The 22,972-nt window shown below is 33.0% G+C and overlaps 2 protein-coding genes across 2 annotated transcripts in view; one reads left to right on the forward strand and one right to left on the reverse strand.

Annotated features, from left to right (window-relative positions):
* LOC136990387 (zinc finger protein 850-like) overlaps nucleotides 1-4,882 on the forward strand; it is a 48,318-nt gene extending 43,436 nt beyond the window's left edge. Inside the window, exon 11 of the mRNA XM_067288778.1 lies at nucleotides 4,369-4,882. Within this exon, the coding sequence (XP_067144879.1) occupies nucleotides 4,369-4,873 (505 nt within the window). The 3' untranslated portion in view covers nucleotides 4,874-4,882. The remainder of the gene's footprint in view (nucleotides 1-4,368) is intronic.
* Nucleotides 4,883-10,724: 5,842 nt separating this feature from the next.
* Nucleotides 10,725-19,557, reverse strand: LOC136990360 (uncharacterized). The gene is made up of 2 exons (XM_067288754.1): nucleotides 19,102-19,557; nucleotides 10,725-10,733 (listed from the first exon to the last, which is right to left on the reverse strand). The coding sequence occupies exons 1-2, from the start codon at nucleotides 19,555-19,557 to the stop codon at nucleotides 10,725-10,727; spliced, it is 465 nt and encodes a 154-aa protein (XP_067144855.1).
* Nucleotides 19,558-22,972: the final 3,415 nt, after the last annotated feature.

A 22,972-nucleotide genomic window follows, 5' to 3' on the forward strand; every position in this document is an offset into this window, starting at 1 on the left:
ATTAATGAATTAATAAACTGTTCTTACTGTAACATTTTAACAATAATGTAAAAATCTTAACCAACCGACTCGAATGAATAACTTCGTCCAATCACTGCATTGGACGAAGAGCTACAGAAAATCATAAAACTCCTTCATCGGCAGTTGCAAAAACTGATCATGGCAAAAACTATATCGAAGCTATCGCGGCCTCCACAAAACTACAGTCGACATCCCGTACCACAACGTCTCGTGCCGTACGTCACACATCCTTAATTAAAAGTATACGTTGCAAAGTTTGCGAAACACCCGTAGAATGACAAACACGTGTTACTATCGCTAATCAGATCGACCCACCCGAATGAAGGACAACAAATGAATCGAGTAAGTTATTTAAAGTCGGCCGACGGTATTTACATTTAATGAAGTATAAAAAAATATAGAATACAGAAGATTCAAAAATTCTTCTAACAATTTTCATCTACATAGACAAGTTTTTTAATTATAATTAGCTGAAACGTCCTTTGGTGACATTGCCAATACTGAAAAGCTATTTGTTCAACTACTCGAATTACATTTGAACCTGTCTATCTTGAACCTCGTGGAATCGAAAAAAAAATTGCAAATAGTATAGAGGTTCTAACAGTATCAGTAATAAATTCGTTTGAAAGTACGGTATTTTATTAATGCAATAGCAAGTACTGCACATACCAGTAATATGTACTAAGAAAACGTTTTTGACGAATCTTAACGGAAATAGTTTCTCGATAATTTCTGATGCCCGACTTTCTTCAACTAATAAGACACAAGCCAAACTCGCAGCCGATCAGATCAAAGAAAATCAATGTTGAAAGCAAATACGGACTGTATTGCAAGAGATGTTTCTCAGCTACAGTTTATGCTGTTAAAATGTCGTCGCTGAATTTTGAATTTGTCCACGATTTGTGTTATAGAAGTTTTGGGAAAGAATTATTCGAGATAAACATTGAAAATATATCGAATTTAGGCTGCAAATGTAGGAGAGAGAATAAATTTCGAGATTAACGTGTTTGAGATAGAGTACGTTGGTAAAGTCGAACGAGTTAACCCCTTTCCTTCGTCACTTTCATTACTTTCGTTTGAAACATCACCAACATCGAGCATGCGCACCGTACAGGCCCGACCGTCTTACAGTACCCTTCAATACTAGTTTTTTGCTACTAGGGCTAAGTAGCAGAATGCACTTTACAGGCGTAAGCAGAAGAATATTCGAAAATAACTTAATTCAAATTGCAAATATAACGGCGCCACCTTATATTTTAAATTTGAAAATTTTAACTGTTTTTTATTTTTTCGAAATTTCTAAGCCAAACACTCGTAAAATGATCTCTCGTTGTTATTTTCTTGAAAAAGAATAAATTTATTGATTAATATATTATAAATAATTGTTTGATCAAAATAACAACAAACGTCCATTCGAATAGCTGAACTGTAAAATATCAGGTTACTGAAAAGGACCATCCACATTTTGATCTGTTTTGAATTTTTATGATACACCACGTGATTCTTTTGGTCACTAACCACTTGAAATTTATTATACAAAATGTACAAGAAACCGTAAAAAGTAATAATGGCATTTCATACACGCGTAACACCTGCGCGTGTCTGTTTTTATAGGATGTTCCTCGAAATAAAGCTCGGATCACCTCGGACTAGAACCCGGGTCTCGAGGAAATGGGCGATTCTGAAGCGAATAAGCTTCAGAAGTCACTGCCGACGGACAAAAAAGACAAGTGTGATAGGAAGATAAAATAGCATAGATGCAACATTATTTTTAATTGTTAACGTTATGGACAATTTCCTCGTTTGTTTGTGTTTGTTACACTTTAAATACAATACAACCCTACGTACATCGCACAACTCCGATGCCTGGCGTCTTATGGCAATTACAAGTGAATCTTCCATAGATTTATAAGGTAAATACTCAATTTTCGAAGTCCCGTTTTTCGTAAAAGCTGGAGAAGAAGGTCCTACTATTCTGTTTATGTTTAGGGCTTAGCGGTGGTCAAGTTTCGTTCGAATCGGAGACGTCCAGACGAGTAATACACCTACAAAGTTTGGTGCAGATGGGTTTAACAATAAAGATTTGTATAAAGGACAAACCAACAAAAACTGATTTATATATCTATATACAGATTGGTTATTGTTATCAGTGAATCCCATAAATATGGTCAATGGAAAAGAATAGAGAACAAATTGTCCTTGTTTTACCGCCCATAAACAATACTTTCTTTAATAAATCAAATATTCATAATACTTGACAGTTGTTCATTTTTTTCAATAATATCTCAATGAAAGATTACTTTTTATATTTTACTTTTAGAAATGAACTATTTTGAATTTTAATTAGGTGGCGCCACTTGTTCTTTTTAAAAAAATTGACAGTTACGTTACGTATTTGTGAATAAAACGGAGGATGGAAGAGAAGAACTGGTAAGGTATATTTTCTATTGAACTAATTGAAACTTGTTGTTTTTCATGTATTTTGCTGTACTTTATTCATGAATGTGTATACGATCTGGAAATACTATATAGAAAATTTGGTTGAATTTCAGATTTGTATACTGTCATGGCGGCGTTCTGACTGTTCGTGTTCCCGAATAACCTCCCGGAGGGGAGTTGCCGGTAGGCCGCCATGTGCTTAACATCACTAGTTATTGATTCACGGTAGTTACTGAACAAAATTAAAAGAAAGGAGACATCTACTAAAAATATAGTTAATCTAATCTAACCTAACCTAACAGAAGCGCCGCTATGACAGTATACGCATCCGAAATTTAACCTAAAATTTTTATGATAGAATCTGAGAAAAGCCGGGAAAGATACGCAACTAGATTTTATAATATGTGAGTAATTATTTCATTATTGTGTTAAAATATGAGTAATGTATGATATTTAATATAATTACTTCTTGTATAGAGATATCACTGAAGAGGGAACGAAAGTATACATCGTTCCGAAATGCATACTTAAAAATAAATGAAGCGAATAATGTTGTCGTCCAGTGAAATTTTTGGATGTTAAAAATGTTGTTTCGAAATTCTCAAACTCACCTGAAAGCTTACAGAGAAAAGGAAGAAAGAATTTCTGTACTTCTTATTCACATTGTTTATTCGTCTATAAACCTCTTTTCAGTGGTTACCAAAATAAGTGATTATATTCGGCAAATATTAAAAGTTAGTTTCGTCTTTATCACTTTTACAGTTCTTTACTCTTTTCGAATTGAAAAGAGTGAAACTGATAGATAATCAATAGAATGATTACAATTTATTAATCTGACATACTGATTTACAGAGTCGATTGAAGAAGAAAATCTTTTCGCTGATTATATTACCAGGAAAATACAGAAGAAAGAGTTCTTACGAAGCGAAAGTCGAAATTCTCAGATATTTCTTGTTAGGTGGAATTTCATTCTACCTAACAAGAAATAACGGAGAATAATAATAAGAAATATTAAACTGGAATCTCTTTCTTTTTCAGATTTCGACAAAGATTTAATTTCCTGGTGCAAAATGCCGAAGAATTTCCAGAATTATCAGTTTTAGTTTTAAAATATTCATTTTGATGTAGAAAGTAATGTTTTGACCTCATTCTTCTATCAAGTCTTATACAATACTTTTTATTATTTCCAGATCCCCATCCACCAATTAAGACCATTTCTAATAACAGCCGAAGAATATGTTAAAGTTTTCTTTAAGGAAGACAGATTGAAGTCAGTGATAAGAAATCATACAAGAGTTAATCGAAAGAGAAAGCATATTTTCTGCTAATGAAGAAAAACAGAAAATTATCGACATTTATCATTATTACCTACATACTTTTGTTGCAAAATGCATATAAATTGTTTAAAAGAAAAAAACTGTATAAATTACATTGATTTGTGATAGTATTTATGCCGGTTGATGATATTTGTGAACAATGATGTAAACAGTGAGGGTGTGGTATGGTGAAATCGTGGCAATAGATTGTAACTTTTAGCTTTTAGTGTAAGGAAACTCGTGGGAAAATTGCAAAGTAGTTTTCTATCCGCATACAAAACTTTAAAAATATAGTGCTAGAATTTAGATATTTGGTTGACAATAAATTGAAGAGAGTTTCGATCTTTAGACAATGCTTTTAATATTTTTATTTATCGTATTTTACAGGTTTAAACATTCAGAAGTCAAAGAATGGGAAGTATAAATGTGACAGTTGCAAGGAAGAATTCGCTTCGAAGTGTAATTTAAAATATCATCAAAGGATTCACACTGGAGAAGGACTTTTATCTTGCAAATTCTGTACTCGTCAGTTCAGCCACCCCAGCAGTCTACATTACCACGTCAAGACTCACATCAGAGAGAAATCCTTTACTTGTGATCATTGCAAACGAAGTTTCATACAAAAACATGTCTTGATTCGACATTTGCGTACTCACACAGGGGAGAAACCCTTTACCTGTGACCATTGCAAACAACGTTTTACACGAAAAGGGTCTCTGATTCAGCATAAGCGAACTCACACAGGGGAGAAACCCTTTACCTGTGATTATTGCAAACAACGTTTTGCACAGAAAAAAAATCTGATTCAGCATAAGCGAACTCACACAGGGGAGAAACCCTTTACCTGTGACCATTGCAAACAACGTTTTGCACAGAAAAAAAATCTGATTCAACATCTGCGTACTCACACAGGGGAGAAACCCTTTACCTGTGATTATTGCAAACGAAGTTTTAGACAAAAATGTCATCTGATAGGTCATGTTCGTCTTCACACTGGAGAGAAGCCATTCTCTTGTAATTATTGTGTACAAAAGTTCCGTTTTAAAGGTAGTTTAAATTATCATATTATTAAACATCATAATAAGAATTTTAAATGATATTTTCCACGAAAGAAACGGGAAACAAAATAAATTTTGAAATGTTATTTTATTGTAATTTTTGTATTGTATTTGAAACGTTTCATTTTGTGGATTTGAACAAAATGTTTTATATAACTATTTTTAACAAATGGAAGTTTAAAATAGTAAAAATACATCTTAATGGACGTTGCGAACTTTCGAACTGATTTTTTCATTCTCATTATTATTTTTTAATCGGTCTGTAGCCCTGACTCGTGTGTTGAAAACGAAAGGAATAAATGAATAAAATAACTAATGCTTGTCTTTTCTTCCATGAATAATTCAAGTAAATCATTTTGCTTCCAACACGTTTTATTCGTCTTAAGATTGGTTTGTTTTTTTTTTTTTTTTCAAAAGTCAGCTGAGTTTGAAAGCTTATTGGTTGAATATGCAACATCCCTGAAAAATTTCAGAAATTTTCGACAAAAAGCATAATGGTTATTAAGCTTCAACCAGGGGAACAAAATTGAATGTGGCGCCATCTTTTACGAGATTTTAATATAAGTTAATTATTATAAAATAGCAAAAGCATTAATCCTTACCCCATTTTGAGACGTTAAACGAAATAGATGCCAATACGCAGACAAAACTACACGACCACGTAATTTACCCCTTTTTGACTTTTTTGAGGTCAGACGATCTGAAGAGTTGGAGATTTGCAAACACCCAAAAGGTCAAATTTTACGCGATTCCAACACTTTCCCCTGTTATGCATACATATTACGAAATTCGAACGAAAAATCAACCAACATGGTGGTATTGTTTTATATATTAATAAAGATAATAACTATAAATCTAAACTCGAACTTACGCACTGTAACAATTATATTGACATTACCGCAATAACTAAACAAATTTTTCATTGTTACAATTTATAGAATTCCTGCTTCTAACTGTAGCACTAAGGTTTCTCAAACGGGGTCTCGGGATCCCTGTTGTTTTTTTAACCCGGGAAATCCCGCAAATTTCTGAAAAATTCACTTTTTTCTTATTTTACGTTAAGATTGAGGAAATTTTGCGAATAGAAAGTATAAATAACTCATAAACTGTCAGAATAAATTTGTATTTATTAATTTTAAACCTACTTATTAGTTTTTTTAATTTGTTCTTTCGTTATGGCACGTCACAAATGATCAATACGTAGCTTATTTGTGGCAGGACTCTCAAAATTCTTTGCCAGTAATATCTGGAATAATTGCGTTTACGCTGTCTTAATTTTTGACCATGCTCAGTAGCTTCAATAACTGCGTAACTTTAGGTTGTGCAAATTGGGCAAAGATACAAACGAGTACGAAGTGTGCGGGTATGAAGTTCCTCTTCGTAACCTGATTATTAAAGACAAACGAACTGCCGAATTATTGGGTTATGATTCTTCTATTACAGCAGTCCAGGTAGACAAATCGAGAATACTAGAGAACGAAAGAAGTACTACAATCTCGAAAATGAACTACAAATTTTCCAGGCTACAGGTGAAAAACACATAAAATTCGTTTTCTCTTAAATTAAACATTAATTAAACACGATTCCCTCGCATCAATTGAATCTTATGGGCATTCTCGGTAGCAAGATTTTTCGTTACTAAAATAAGAATTAGATTGACTGATCGGAGTATCGACCATCGACCATCGGAGTTATTAACTTTTTATTTATTTATTTCGTATTTGCAGACTAAAAAAATTACGAGTCACAAGAAGTCGTCAATTAACTACTACGGTCCGCGGAAAAAACATAAAATTTATTCTGGCTCGTGTTATAAAAAAGGTTGCCCACCCTAGACTAGATTTATAACTTAACTCAACCGATAGGAGTTTACTGGCATGTTTTTATGATAGTTCTGTATAGTTGACAGGAGTTTAAAAAAATCCATTAAAATATTGGATATATTTATTCCGTGTTTATTCCGCTTTCCCATCTTATATTACTTACGGATTTCAATGTTAAACCGGTAGTATTACGATTTAGTACGTCCCATCGGTAAGGCGATGCAGAAAAAACGTGTACAATTCTTGTATAATGTTAACAAATTATCTGTTACTTCGGCAGCATCATTTACAACCAAATTTAATCAAATGAGACGTACAATGGTACAAAAAAAGCTCTAGAATTTATTTTCTTTAAATTTACGATTTACGTATCGGTTGTCATAAAAATTTGTCTTTCCACTGTATTCCCAAGACTGCAAATATTCGAGTACAAAGTAACCGGTTTCGACTTATTTCTACTAAGTAGTAGTTAAATAATTAAGAGATTAGGGAATGGGGACATAAATAAAACCCTGCCGAAAGAGCCAGAATTTTACTTAAACAAAAGCTTAACCGAACCAATCACTAACTCAGTACAGTGGGAAACTGATTTCCGTGTACACCTGGTATTAAAACGATTGAGTTAGAAAACAAATGACTATTAAGTTTAACATATTTAGATTTTTACAGCTATGGTGAGAAACGTTTAAAATTTACAACAGCCCTGTGGCGTCCTTTGAGGTATACTAGTGATGCCACAAAAGAGGCATTTGACATTGACCGGTATCGGCACCCTCGGGATTTGGCAACCCGCGTGCATGCACGCGCCGCACACCTACCTGGACCGTCTCTGATTCCTTTCATTAGCCACTCGTAGGGAGCTACAGTATTTCACTAAGTGGATTGTTTTAAGATTTAAAAAGTAAAGAATATTTTGTTATTTTTATGTACGTTTCTTCGCAAAGTTATATTTAATTATAAGTTTCTTTAAAAGTATATTTGTACAATTAAAAACCTTTTTGTACTAGGTATGTATATTCGTCACACATTTTGTTTTACCGAGTAAGTATTTTTATAATTTTAATTTTAGCCCTTATATCGTGGCTAGTGATTCAAAAATTTATTTTAAAAAAGTTTTGGTTCAAGACCGTATAATGAAAAAGAAAAAAATATTAAAAGAGAAAGACCGATGCCTAAATTAAATATAAATACGTCGCCAAAAAATTTATGACGAATGACGATTCTTTCGTAAAATTGAAGCAATTTGGAAATCAAAGCGCAATAGAATTTAACATTGGTAGACAATATAAAATAAATATTGAAAATTATAACGAGATAATTACGATTAATAGACATATCTAAATTAATAGATGTTATATGCTTTTTCTCAAAGCGAGAATTGGCATTTAGAGGGCGTAGGAATTTATTGAATTTAATAACGGAGGTAATTATATTGAACTTTCTTATTTATTAAGTACGTCGGATAATCTATTAAGAATACATTTAAAGAAGTGTACGGTTTTTACTGTATTATCGAACAAACGAATTCGAACGGGCCCTGACGCGCAATTAATTGATTGCCTCTGAAAGTCGGCTCCTTACACAAACAGCTTCCCTGTCATCAAATGTCACGGCACGCCACTGATAAAATATAAAGAGAAAACTTCTTTTATTGAATTGGATCCATAAGAAATGAAACAAATGGACTTTTCATCCAACGATTTAACCGTGTGGCCAACTATAGAACACGGAGAAACAGTAAATTATTTGGAAACACCTTTACACAAAAACTCCTGATCAGCCAATTCCAGAATGTATTAGTCTGGAATTCCTATTTATGATGGTCTTGATAGATATTTGTGTTTATACTGTATGGGTGTATATAAGCTAACATGTTTTTGTGCCCGAAATGCAGTCTACTAAAAATTTGATTGTGGTTAATTAAAGGGTAATTTTTGTAAAAATTTAGTCTGTTTTGTTTCAGTCGGTCCCTGATGTGATAAGCCCTCCAATTTATTATAGTCATATTTATTAGGCTAATTAATTTAACCTTAATAATAGGTTGTTAGACACTTGCGCAACACAACCATAGTGACGAGAAAAAATTTGATGGTAATTATAAATACAACTTAACTTAAAATGTGACTAAATATATAATTACAATTACTTTATATTAACGCAGTTATGTAATGAGTGATGGAAAGTCCCACATGAAGACTTATCTTCATGTGAGACTTTGCTACAAGCAAAATTAAATCATTACGAATAAAACGATGAATAAATCGGTTTATTCGTCACGGATTTATTCATCACGATGAATAAATCCGCTTGTCAAATAATTATGAGAATCGAGTAATTTGTATGCCTTCATCTAATCCACAACTAACGCTGTCACACTGGTGTGACAGCGTTAGTTGTTAAAACCAAATAATTTACTTTCTCCATGTTTTATATTGGCCACGTGGTTAAATCGTTGGATGAAAAATCCGTTTGTTTCATTTCTTATGGATCCAATTTAATAAAAGAAATGTTCACTTTATATTTCATCAAATCATTACCTTTTAAATCGGCTGCAAAGCCGGTAAAATTCCTTTCTTCTATGTTGACGTAATAAAGTGATCAAGCGGGGTAACGTGAAATCGGCAACCAATATGGCGCCTGTATATATGAGCGGAGTCATGTGACGACACGTGCACCCCCTCTATGGATAACCATATTCATACGTTAATAGACTATGGTTTAACCTGTTAAAAGTCAGCTGATTATCAATTGACAAACGGTCTGATACTAACAATAGCCAAACACTATTCCTGCAATTACAAAATCATATATAATTGATACGCTGTAAAAAAGTATATGAAGATTTAAAAACCATAGATAAATAATAAGGAGGATGAAACCCATGAGGGTAAGGATGTGTTCTACAAGAATATGCAACAGGTGATAGAGGAAACAGGCGAGACAAGAGAAATAATGTTATTGGGTGTTTTCAATGCGAGAAGATCATTGAGAAATAACAAAATTATTGGACAATTCGGAGAAAATGTAATCAATGATAGTGGAAGAAGACTAATAGACTTCTGTAATACAAATCACTTTAAAGTAAATAATGGGTTTTTAAACATAAAGATATTCATAAATATACTTGGACTCAACATACTAGACAGTGAAAATCAATCATTGACTATGTTATTACAAAGAAAAGAACCCAAATTAAATTTTTAAATGTAAGAGCACAGAGAGGTGCTACTTGTGGCTCAGACTACTATTAGTAACAGCAAAAACCATTATTTTTTACAGAAGAGTAATACAGACACAAAAAGAAGAAAAAACGGAAATGGAAGTAATCAAATTTAATCTCGAAAGCTCAGCAGAAGGAAATACGAGAAGACTGTTTCAGACAAGATTAGATTAAAAATGGAAAGAAAAAGAATACGATAATACTATAGAATTGTACGAAAATATAAAAACAGCAGTACATGAGGCAGCAAATGAAGCTCTAGGACAAATCGAAGAACATGGAAAACCTTTTAAAAAATTCTGGTGAAACAAAAAGTTGAAAACATGATACAAAAAAACTTACTTAAAATGGATGAACACTAAGAAAAGAAGAGGATAGAATAAAATATAAGGAACTTAGAAAATCAGCAAAAAATTAATTTTGGAAAAGAAAAAATTCGGTTGGGATAGAAATTATAGAGAAATAGAAACACATACAGTGGTACCTCGGTATACGTCTGCTTTAGAATACGTCCAATTCGGAATACGTCCTGTTTGGACGAAACAAATTTTGCTCGGTATACGACTTTTGTTCGGTATACGACTTAATTCAATTACATGCGCCATCTACGAACAAGTAGCACTATCGGTGTACTAGACCAGACTAGACATTCGCGGTGCCACAGTCTATAACTTTGTTAAATTTCTTCTGATTTTAATTTGTAAGTAAAACTTTATTACTTTTATTAATCGTGAATTGCAAAAAGGCAAATGAAAAGCAACAGAAAACTAAAAAAATGACTAGAATCACAATGGAACTGAAAAAAGAGATTGTTGAGAAATGTGAAGATGGCACGGGTGTTGAAGATTTAACTGTTGTGTACCGTATTCCGAGAACGACGATATCGACAATGGTGAAAAATAAAGACATTATTAAATCTGCTAACGTTGCGAGAGGGGTTAAATCAATTTCTAAACAAAGATCGGAGACATTAGATCGTGTTGACAAATTGCTTTTGCTTTCGATAACTGAAAAACAATGTGCTGGAGACAGCGTATCAGAAGCAATTATTTGCGATTATTACTGTAATAACTTTAAAATCTATAATAAAATTTATTCTTTTATTAATGTGCTCAAACAGTGTTTCAATTATTTTACAACCCCATTAATATACCATATCAAGAAGAGTTTTTTTACATGAGAACGAATTAATTTGGTTGAACGAGAAAGGTTGGTTTGGTATACGTCCTATTCGGTATAAGTCCAAGCATCAGGAACGGAGTAAGGTCGTATACCGAGGTTCCACTGTATAGGAGGAAGAAAATGCACTGAAACACGGAAGTTCCTAAAATATGTAAGGAATGAAAATAATAGTAATAAAGGACAGTTTATCTCAGTTAAACAATCGAAAGAATATTATAAAAATTTATTAACAGAAGATAGAATTCAATTTATGACAGATCTATACAAAAAAAGGATGTACCAATTCATTTAGAGATAAAACAGATTAAACAAGCATGTATGAAACTTAAGAATAATAGAGCAAGTGGTCCTGGTGGAATACCGGCAGAACTGATAAAAAATGGAACAGAAAAATTATTTAGAATGACAACAAAATTATTCGAAAGATGTCTTAATGGAGAAAACATTCCAAAAGAATGGAAAATTGGCTTGGAAAGTGGACGATTAATAAGAGGTCTAATCGAAGAAGAATATCAGACAAAAGAAAAAGAAGAGCAGAGTGAATTCAGAACAGGAAGATCACGTATAGGCAATATTTTCTGTATAAAACAGATTATGGAAAAAAGATTAGCAACAGGACAGGAAACTCATTTGTTGTTTATAGACTTAACGAAAGCATACGATAATGTCGCAACATGAAAATTATGGGAGACATTAAAAGATTTAAATATTAACAACACACTTATTAAAGCAGTTAAACAATTATGTAGAGAATAAATAACGAAAATAAAAATTGGAAAAGAAATATCAGAAGGATTTACGGTATTAAAAGAACTAAGACAGGGATGCTGTATCTCACCAACTTTATTTAAAATCTACGTAGAAAAAGTATCGAAAATACGGAAAAAGAAATGTTGTAATATGGGAATAGATATTAACGGTAAACCAATGATTACATTGCAATTTGCAAATAATACATAGTAATGGCAGAAGATAAGGATAATCTGGAATACATGACAAGAAAAATAAAAGAAGAATATTTTAAAGGAGGTTTATATATAAACACGAGTAAAACAAAATATTTATGCATAGGAGAGGCTAAAACAGACATGGAACTGGAAGAAGGAAAAAATATTGAGGGATGTGAGCATTAAAATTATCTTGGAATACAGTTATTCTTGGAATATTGTTTAAATTTATCACAAGGTAAGAGAGCAGTTAAAAGATTAAATGGAATATGGTGGAGTGAAGAAATAACTAGATCAAGAGAATATATATATATAATGCTACAAGCATTCTGTTATACGGGGCGGAAGCATGGAGAATGACTGGGAAAGAAAAGAGAGAAGCAACAACGGTTGAAACGAATGCATTGCGAATATCGTGCAGAATCTCGAAAAGAGAAAGAATAACTAATGACACAATGAAAGACCTAAGGGGATCGAAAGAGACGGTTTTGGAAGAAATAAAGAGGAAACAACTTACTGTATTTGGTTTAAACACGTAAAAAGAATGAGTAATGAAAGACCCCCGAAAGTGCCAATGGAATACACCCAACATAATTCCACAAAAAAGAGAGAGAGAGAGAGAGAGAGAGAGAGAGAGAGAGAGAGAGAGAGAGAGAGAGAGAGAGGAAGAACCAGACGAATTTGGTACGACGGAGTAAAGTTTGAATGTAGTGAAAACGGGATGAGAGATGGAGAAGGTTCCCGGAGGTCGGAGGGCGATGTCAGACGCCATAAACCAAATATAGATGGATAGAAAATCTTGATAGATAAAGTCATTAAAATATTCCTAATAAACGATCAAAACATTTAATTCTTTCAAAGAAAGATGGGAAGCCCAGGCGAACATAAAGTCAACAGAGAAAGGCAGGTTACACCTATTGTTAAACGTAAGGCATATCTCAATAGCAGAACTAATCTCGTGTAAATAGAAGGTGCAGCCATTGATCACATAATCAATAAAAGATTGAAAATTAGCATAAAAATGGTCCGCAATGATGTTTTATTAAAGATAAGGAGTACAAAATCGGCATAAAATTCCATGTCCGAGAGCCAAAGGTTTAACGAGTTCATCAATAGGGGTTTTGAAAGTAAGACGGTGTTAAAAACAATGCCAAAATCATCGCAAATACGAGTTACATAATTAAATCATTTATTACTTTTTAGTTTTAAGTATTACGTACATAAATTAATTTAGAAAGAAATCGTTCACAGGAAAACTTCAACGTGAAGGTCCACAAAATTTCAAAAATGATAAAAACCAAAAATCATTTGTTACTTGAAAAGAGTAAAATGCCAAGATGCATAAAATACGATTTGAAACTACTTTTTATTACACATTAAAAATATGACGAATAATATGAATGTGACAGCTGAAATATTTGAAATTAGATAAAAGTCACATACAAAAACGGAAAAAATGCAATTATATCTCCGTGTTTCCAATTATTGTTGTGTTCGAATCACACGCATTTAATCACTTTGAGAGAACAATAGCATCTTATAACATTATTTCTCCGCATTGTTGTTTCCATTTTCGGACAGATTTCTGCAAATAAGTCAATTTAGAAAATTTAAATTTACAGGATTTGTAATTTTATCTGTAATTAAATTCATTAAAAGCAAAAATGGTGAGTAAAACCTCTATTTTGTGGAACCCTTTTTATTTGGCAATGTTTATCATAATTCCTGACAGGACACGTTCAATCTTAATCTCGTATCGTACTTAGAGTACATATAGATTTTACCATAATAATTGTAACATCATAAATAGTTTCTGTTTAAATTTACAATTTAATTTTTTGAAAGGAAAGAAAACACGAATGCACCGTGTGCGGCAAATTTTTTGTGTCAAAACAAAAGCTAGATAGACATATGTGGACTCACACGAGTGAGAAGCCGTTTAAATGCGAATTCTGCGAAAGTAGTTTTTCGGATATGAGCGTTTTAAGACGTCACACGAAAGTGCATTCGGATGAAAAGCCTTTTAAATGCAATTCCGAAGGCTGTGGGTCTCGCTTTAAACGAAATGATCAGTTGCAACAACACACGTACTCGACTCATGCCGAAGAGGTTTTATCTAAAGTAAATATTACAAGACTTTATATTTTCATTTTAATATTTCGATTCTCAAAGCCATGAAATAAGCGAACACATTAAAACTCTATAGGGTTACATAAAACATTTAGTTAATTTTTCAAACAATGCTCAATGTAACTGTGCTAATTTACCGAAACCAATATTAAATAACGATATCAATAAGTGACTTTAATTATCATTGTTGTTTTGACGAAGCCGAGAAATCTTCACTGCTACTTTATGAGTTTGGACCTTTCTTCAAAAATTGCGAAGTGATTAAGTTTCCTCGTATTTTCTACTCAAGACCGTTTTCCCGATCCACTTTCTGCCAATCAATTACGTGGAAACATTTATAAAATTTCAGAGGTACTATTATAATAAACTCAACAGGGAAATTAGCAGTATATGATAATCGCAAATAATATGGAGTTGTAATTCCGAATTTAAATTATTAACAGAATCATTCAGAGTCACATCGCAGAATAATTGTAGAGAATCATTCTCCGCAATTATTATCCTTACAATTGATATTCCCATTCATAAAAACAAGATACATCTTACACTTATTGTTATTTTTTCGTTTACTATTTGCGTTTCATAAAATAGAAATGTGTTGTTTATTGTGATATTAAATTACTTTATAATTTTTTAAAGTTACGAATTATATTATGCTTTTAAGAGGAAATTCAGTTTATAGTTAAAAAGACTGTGCGTACTTGCTAATGTCAATAATAAAATTGAAGCAAATTACGCTCGAACAGCTTTTTAGCTGTATTTTTATAATTTTCTGTACGCGGAGTTTAATAAAGAACAAAATCTTTTACTTTTAATTCCGACATTATCACACCGAAATAAATCGCGGAAATCGACGATTCAAAACTTTCTTTTACAAATAATTGACACGAAGTATTTGCATTTAAAGAATTACGTTTTGTGTTTTTATATATTGTGAATAATTAACCGAAAACTCGTTGTACGACTAGGTGTCACCGGATGACCCGAAGATAAAAAGCCGTACGTGTCTCATCTGCGGAAATCTTTTTGCATCTCCAGCTGTTTTAAGACGTCACGTCAGAATTCACACAAGAGAGCGACCATTTTCGTGTAATATTTGTAACGAAACATTCCAATTAAAATTTCAATTAAAGAAACACCAGAAAAAGTTCCATCCGGAACAGGAAAAACAAGCTTGCTTGGAGGTAAGTTTAGAAGTGAATTTTAAACAAATATTCTACTATTGATATAAAAACAGTAATAATGTTAGTTATTAAAATTATTCAACACCCGAACCAAAAAGTTTAATAAAGGTTTTAAAGGTTAATAAATTTTGGAAAATAATGTGTAAATGTACTGTACATATTTTTAACTTGTTATACGAAAGTATATATACACGAGATTTCTTTATCTAAATAGATTAAACAATATTCAACAAAAATGTTACGAATGTTATGGTACGTACCCAGCGCCGGATTAAGCCCCTAGCGGGCCCTAGACAAAATTTAAATTGGGGCCCCATTTAAATAAGTTGCTTCTAAACAAATCTTATATAATGTGACATCAGCGTAGCTAGCATGGGTGACACCCGGTGCGTATATCGTGGTGTCACCCCGAGTCCCACCGTAGTGTCATAGTTTTATAAAACACTATTCAATTGTAATATCCTCGCACTCGAGCAACGTCTGAACGGTATATCGAATATGCGATGTCGCGACGTATAAGTTTAGATTTAGAAAACAAATCATAACCACGTATCAGGAATATTCCTAGATGGTGCGAGAGATCTCTTAGCGTACCATCGAATTCTCCTCTGACGCACGGGTTGCTGTTGACCTTTTTTTTTCAGGTAATGGCTAGTCGGTCGGAGCTTATCAGGGATTCTTAAATACAGCCTTTTCTGTCCTATCGAATTTCTTGAATAATTTTAACTCGTTTTGAAACAGAGAAATCATCTGCACTGAAGCCGGGCCCCTCCGAATTACGGGCCCTAGACATTTGTCTACTTTGCCTATTCGATAATCCGGCCCTGTACGTACCAAACAGATACGTTTTATACTATAAACTCAACATTCACCCATGCAATTAAATTGCAATTATAGTTTATTTTCTGATATAATTCACTTTGATAACGTTACCGAAAATCTTTTATATTTGTTAGCTCATTATTGTTATGGTTATTAATTACATAAAATTTATTAACTCTTATAATAGCATTATAATTATCTAAAATTATCTGAAATTATTTTTATGCAATCAACATTTTAATAGATTATGTACAGTTATGTTGTTTGTTATTTACTTCAGAAAAGTACACAAAACGTTCAACAAGAGCAGATAGAATTTGAAAAACCATCAACAAGTTCTCAAAAAGCAGAGACAATAGAATTTAAAGAAAGTTCTTCAGAAAGGACTCTTTTTACTCCAGAAGAATGTGAAGAATTTGTTGAGAACGTTAACGTCGATTTAGAAAGTAGACGAATTGAAAGATCCTCACAAGTGGAATTCTTCCCAGAAATGGACGTTGAAGAAAGTAAATTCGAATGTCGGTTGTGCCGCGAACAATTTTTAGACCGGGTTTCACTAAAAGAACACGAAAGAAAATTCCATCCGTCCGATTAATTAATTCTGGAAAACTAATTTCGAAAATATATTAATTTAAACAAAATGTCAGATTATTGAAATTTTTATAACGAAGGCAAGATCGAATATTCCGCACAAAAACTTCAGTTACAGTTTACGATAAATGTGAAATCGTGGTAGAAAGTGTACATCTAATTTAATTTTTAGTGAAAATTATTTGATATAAAGTTCATAATATTTAAACGATTTTAGCAAATTTAAAAAATTTCGATTTAAAAGTTATCTCCTTAAACTTTAACCTATTTATTATTATTATTATTATTACGTTTTTTTGTTCTGTGTTTAAATTTCTTTCGGGTCTTCTGCACATCGTTTAAACAAATTGTATAATTCGTTACTTACTTGGCTAATTCTTCTATCGTAGTTAACAATTATGAAACCATACTTTTTTCCAAAATTTACCTTTAATTTTACAATAACACGTGAAAATAGGAAAATTACCGGTGATGTCGAAAGGAATATTACTTACCCCAGCAATACAAGCATCCATAGACTTGTATGGACAGGGAGAAACAATTTAAAACCAATCTACGACGGTCCTTGCTGTGTCCCACGATATTTCGTTTTAGATACACCTGGCAAGAAACAAACTGTTTCCATCGACAGTCTCAAACTTTCCTTTTTTCTGAAGGATACTCCTACCACTCTACCACCTTCCAACAGTTACAACGGACAGGCAGGCAGAAGCGCTAACTCATCTGCTGAGACTACATAAGATTAGTCACCTCGCCGACAAACAATCCGTTAGGAACGAATTGTACGTTTTTCTCGTAAGCTCCCGAGTGTTGTCACTGGGGAGGGAGTATGTGGCCAACCTGGCAACATTTAATAGCTCCATAGCTCTTGTTATTGCACTTTTTTTCTTAGCACGTGTGTTTGACGACCAAGCAGTGATTGTACTCGTAATCTTTACAGATTAAACGATTTTATCTTTAACACGTGATATCGTTGACTATCAATTCCTAACACCAAAATACAGTCTCTGTGTTCCTCGCTGGCTTATTGCTCCTCCAGGCAACAACGGGCGACAGAACATTCTAGAACCACTGTCACTGACGTGGTAAGAAAGCCAATTTATTCCTCAAGCAAGGAAAAACAAAACTTTATACAAAATACACTGGACATACACGGTCTTCTAAAGTACAGATTTGTATACATTGTAGACGTAATGCAGGGTTTTCTTCTATTTTTTCATTCCCGAAACCTGAAAAATTTCAAATGGGATCGAAATTTTCTCGCTTTCCTTTTCGGTGGCGTATTTGAGGATTATCGAATCGGCCTCTTTCAAGAATCGACACGTAACATCTGGTTCAGAGGCGTAGCTAGGGGGCGGCGGGGGGCGGCCCGCGCCGGGTGTCACCCATGATAGCTTCGCCGCTGAATCTGGTTCATCCTTTTCAAAGATTGCTTTAGATTGATACAGCAGAAATTATGTCTGAAATAGTACAATTACAGTCCCTGGCCAAATTATTAGACGCACTATAGTTTTTATGCAAATTTTAATTATCAGCTACTACAGTTTGGTCTTTGAATATTTATTACCAATGAATTTAACTTGTAATGTACAGTTTACTTTATTACATAGGTGCTAACACGAATAAAACGTTATATTTATTGAAAATTTTTGTTTTTATTAACATAGTAAAAAAATACAAAATTGCCATTTAAATTTTAGTATTTTGTTGAGCCACCTTTTGCAGCTATGAGAGCCTCAATCCGGCGCGGCATGCTGTCGATGCAAGACTGGACTGTCTCTTGTATTTGTGGATGATGATTCCACACATGGATGATTTTTTCCAAAAGCTGCGTTTTGGTTGTGATGACCTCTTTGGCCACTTCCCTCTTCATGAGCTCCCACACATTTTCTATGGGGTTCATGTCAGGACTATTACCCGGCCAATCCAACAGAGGGATATTTTGCTCTTGTAGATATGTTTTCACAGACTTGGCTGTGTGGCAGGGAGCTCCATCTTGCATAAAAATAAATGGTTCCCCATTTGGGAACCATTCTCTAACCTGTGGCAGCAACCGATTTTGCAAGACTTCTTTATATTGGTCTTGCCTCAAGGTGCCTTTTACTACGTACAGGCGCCCAGTGCCCTTGCCACTGATGACAGACCAAATCATTACTTTCGTGGGGTGCTTAACAGTCTGAATGACGCAGTCAGAATGAAATTTTTCGTTTCTACGACGACGGACAAAATGAGCTTTGTTGGCTAAAATTTCAAATGTGCTTTCATCGCTGAAACAGACCTGAGAAAACAAAAAAAAATATATCTTATGAATCAAGTATCTACTGTTAATTTGTCTATTTTATAGTAAATAATCTATTTAATGTTAAATTAATGATCTCCAGAAGTCTACATCCTTATCACGCCACTGTTTGGCCCACTTCAAACGCTTTGCTTTCATTGCAACTGTTAACTTGGGTTTTCTTGCTGGACGGTAAGCCTTAAAATCCAGATCTTTCAATTTTCTGCTAACAGTGCACTCAGAAGCATTCACTTTTGCATCTTCCAATTGAGATTTTATTGATTTAGTGGTAGCAAATCTGTTTTCTAAGCAAATTTTCTTAAGACATCTTTCTGACCTTGGGTTGAAAATTGGCTTTCTGCCGCATTTATTTTTTCTTTTCGAACTCAGATCTTGATCTGATTCAACTTTTTTCTTTATACGTCGTACGCTAGCTTCAGACACATTCAACCTTCGCGAAATTTCACGGTTGGAATACATTTTTGTATTAACGAGGGCTTTGGCTTCAGCTTTTTTACGTGGTGAAAGGTCTCCCTTTTTCCCCATGTCAAAAGATCACAATTTATTATATCTGGTTGGTAAAAATACTACTATCGAAGAAAACACAACACTTGCGTAATTGTATATCATGACCTAAATACAAGAGGTGAACAGAAACACGTCCACACCAGTAGCAAGCGAGAACGCGACTGAAACACGTTCGTACTTGTACGCTATACTTCAATGTCTAAGCTCTGATACCTACCAATATATTAACATTGTAATGAAATATAACAAATATAGGTATACAATGACATTAAAAAATAAGTTTCGTTTATCAAAATTATGATTTATAAGATAGACCTACACCAAACCGGGTATGAAACATTGATTTATGAAAAATCTGTAGTGCGTCTAATAATTTGGCCAGGGACTGTATAGTAGTGTAAAAGAAATTTTCAATTTAAGAATATTAAATGGCAGCACTTATTTTATTTAAATTGACAGTTAAGTGAGTGCAGCTGAGAAATAAAGAAGTGGTAAAGTACCGGTACGTTCGTTTCTATCTTAACTGTTGAATAGATTTAAAGCCGTTTTATGATAGGACAAATCTTTCGGGAAGAAATGGAATAAATAGTTTGATTCGGGAGTTTTCTTCGTGTTAATTGTGTTCGTTTCCTTGTCTCCGCATTCACACGGTCCGTACTTCTTCAGAATGAAAAAAGGAAGAAAAAATATAATAAGTTTAGATAGTACACAACATTTAGCTTCTTACTAGTGACATACATTTTGTTTTCTTTTACAAACAGAAGTAAAATAGAACGTTCCACTTTTCGATCGTATCCCACAATGTTTTCAAAACCGAGACTGGTGATTAGCAATAGAGCAAATTTAATTTTGTAATAAAAGCTTGAAAACGTGATTAATCGGAAGGACCTTTGTAAAATACAGTGTAACTTTGTCTACTTGATTCTAAACAACGCGCATAAATCTTGTTCGGAAGTCCATAATGTCACATATAAAAACATACCATTGGATAAGAGAAATTAACTTGAATTCGTTTCTTTACATATTTTAGACGAAGCTGTAATTGTCTGATACAAAATATCGAAGAAAAAACTTCTAAACTTATTTAATTTTGATATATTTAGTTTAATTTAGAAAATAATAATTTTCGACCTCAGTCTCGTATCTTAGTTCATGCAGAATTTTTTATTTGCAGATCCGCTCTCGACTAATAGAGGACATTTCTGTTTAATAGTCGAAGAAATGTTTCTGGGAAAACACAAGATGAGTGGAGGAATGCGTTTAGCTTGTGTTCGTGGAAGACTAAAATTGAAGTCATTCGTCAGAAATGATAGAAGAATACACCAAAGAAAAAAACACAGTTCTTGCAATTGAAGAAACACAAAAAATTAAATAAAGATATTCTAAATTATTATCGAAATGTTCTTTGCAAACCATTCTTCATATAAATTGTATCCAGAAAAATATATACGTATAAATTATGTTAATTTGTGATAGTATCTATCGGAATTGGTAATGTTTGTGAACAATGGTGTAAGCGGTTATTGTCTCTGGTGTGACGAAATCGTTACAGCAGGTCGTAACCTGTAAATTTTACTTTTAGGAAAACTTATTTAAAAAGAAAAATTCTTTTTCTCTCTGCACACACGTTTAACAAATTTTAAATTTAGTAATTTATTGTATACCAAGTTTCACAATACTTTCTAAAATAGTGTGGTAAAATTCACGTTTTCCATATTGGATTGGCATTGAATAGAAGGAGGTTTTGATTTTCACACTGTTGATATTTTAATTTATCTATTTTACAGATTTCTCTCGTCACGAAACAAAAAATAGAAAATATGAATGCGGCAGTTGCAAGAAAGAATTTACTTCGAAGTACAATTTAAAATGTCATCGAAGGATTCACACTGGAGAAGGGCTCCTCTCTTGCCAATTCTGTAATCGTAAGTTCACCCATTCCAACAGACTACGGGACCGTGCGAAGACTCATACCGGAGAGAAACTCTTTAGCTGTGATCATTGCAAACAAAGTTTTACATACAAACGTGTCTTGATTGGACATCTTCGTCTTCACACCGGACAGACACCATTTTCCTGTAACTGTCGCTTACAAACATTCTCTTATCAATAGGCATTGAATATTAACACGTCATAATATTAAGAATGTTGAATAATAATATTTTTTACCAAGCAAAACGATAACAAAAATGAATGAAAATTATTGACTCGTATTTGTTTGTAAAAGTAGTTAATACTTGTATTTTTATTGAACAAGAAGAAATAAACTTTAACGTTCCTTTTTAGTGATTCAAACGTTTCAAATAAAATGTAAAAAGCAGAAAATGTTTTCTAAAACTAATTTCAATAAATCGAAGTTTAATAATAAACTTTACTGTGCTTATTTTGTACAACGGAAACTTGAGATTTACAAGTGTTTAGCTGTTTACATACTTTGTAATATTTTTTTCTTTGTGAAACTTCCATATGACTTACACACGGAGACTGCAGATAATTTCCAATTCTTCTCTAATTGCGAAATATCTGCCGACAAAAAGTTTAAAAGCTACAAAAAATGCATTATCCTTCTAACACAATGAGGAATAATACCACAAATGGTACACGGTTTATTAATATATTTAGAAAGGAATTTTTATTTTTTGATTAAATTTACAGGAAAAGTTGGTTAGCCATTTGATTTTCACTACCTACAAAAACATACAAGAACAAATAACCCTGAAATAAGAAAAGAGATACAGCGCTTTCTTACATTTCATTATAAAATCCGGGAAGTCAAGGTATAAAAATTCATCAAAGTTATTAAGGTTTCACGAAATACGGTTAAAGAAAAATCGTTTGGACAGGTTTAGGCGAAAAAAATATAAAAACGTAAGTAAATGTGCGAAGTTTTCTCGATGTTATTTGCAGTGAAAGAAATTCTTAATAGATAAGATCATTAAAATATTTTCAATAAGCAGTCAAAACATTTAATTCTTTCAAAGGAAGATGGGAAGCCAGGTGAACTGTAGCGATATAAAGTCAACAGTGAAAGGCAGGTTACACCTATTGTTAAGCGTAAGATATATCTTATTAATAGCAGAAGTAATCTTGTGTAAAAGGAAGCTCCCACATTGATCAGATAAGCAGTGCATAATCAGTACAAGATTGAAAATTAGCATAAAAAATGGTCCGCAATGCTCTTTTATTGAAGATGGCGATTACAAAATCGCCGTAAAATTCCATGTCCGAGAGCCAAAGGTTTAACGAGTTCATCAATAGGGGTTTTGAAAGTAAGACGGTGTTAAAAACAATGCCAAAATCATCGCAAATACAAGTTACATAATTAAATCATTTGTTACTTTCCATTTTTAAGTATTACGTACATAAATTAATTTAGAAAGAAATCGTTCACAGGAAAACTTCAACGTGAAGGTCCACAAAATTTCAAAAATGA

This window comes from Centruroides vittatus, unplaced genomic scaffold, assembly GCF_030686945.1.
Source record: "Centruroides vittatus isolate TY-2023 unplaced genomic scaffold, ASM3068694v2 scaffold_907, whole genome shotgun sequence".
NCBI classification, from domain to species: Eukaryota; Metazoa; Arthropoda; class Arachnida; order Scorpiones; family Buthidae; genus Centruroides; species Centruroides vittatus.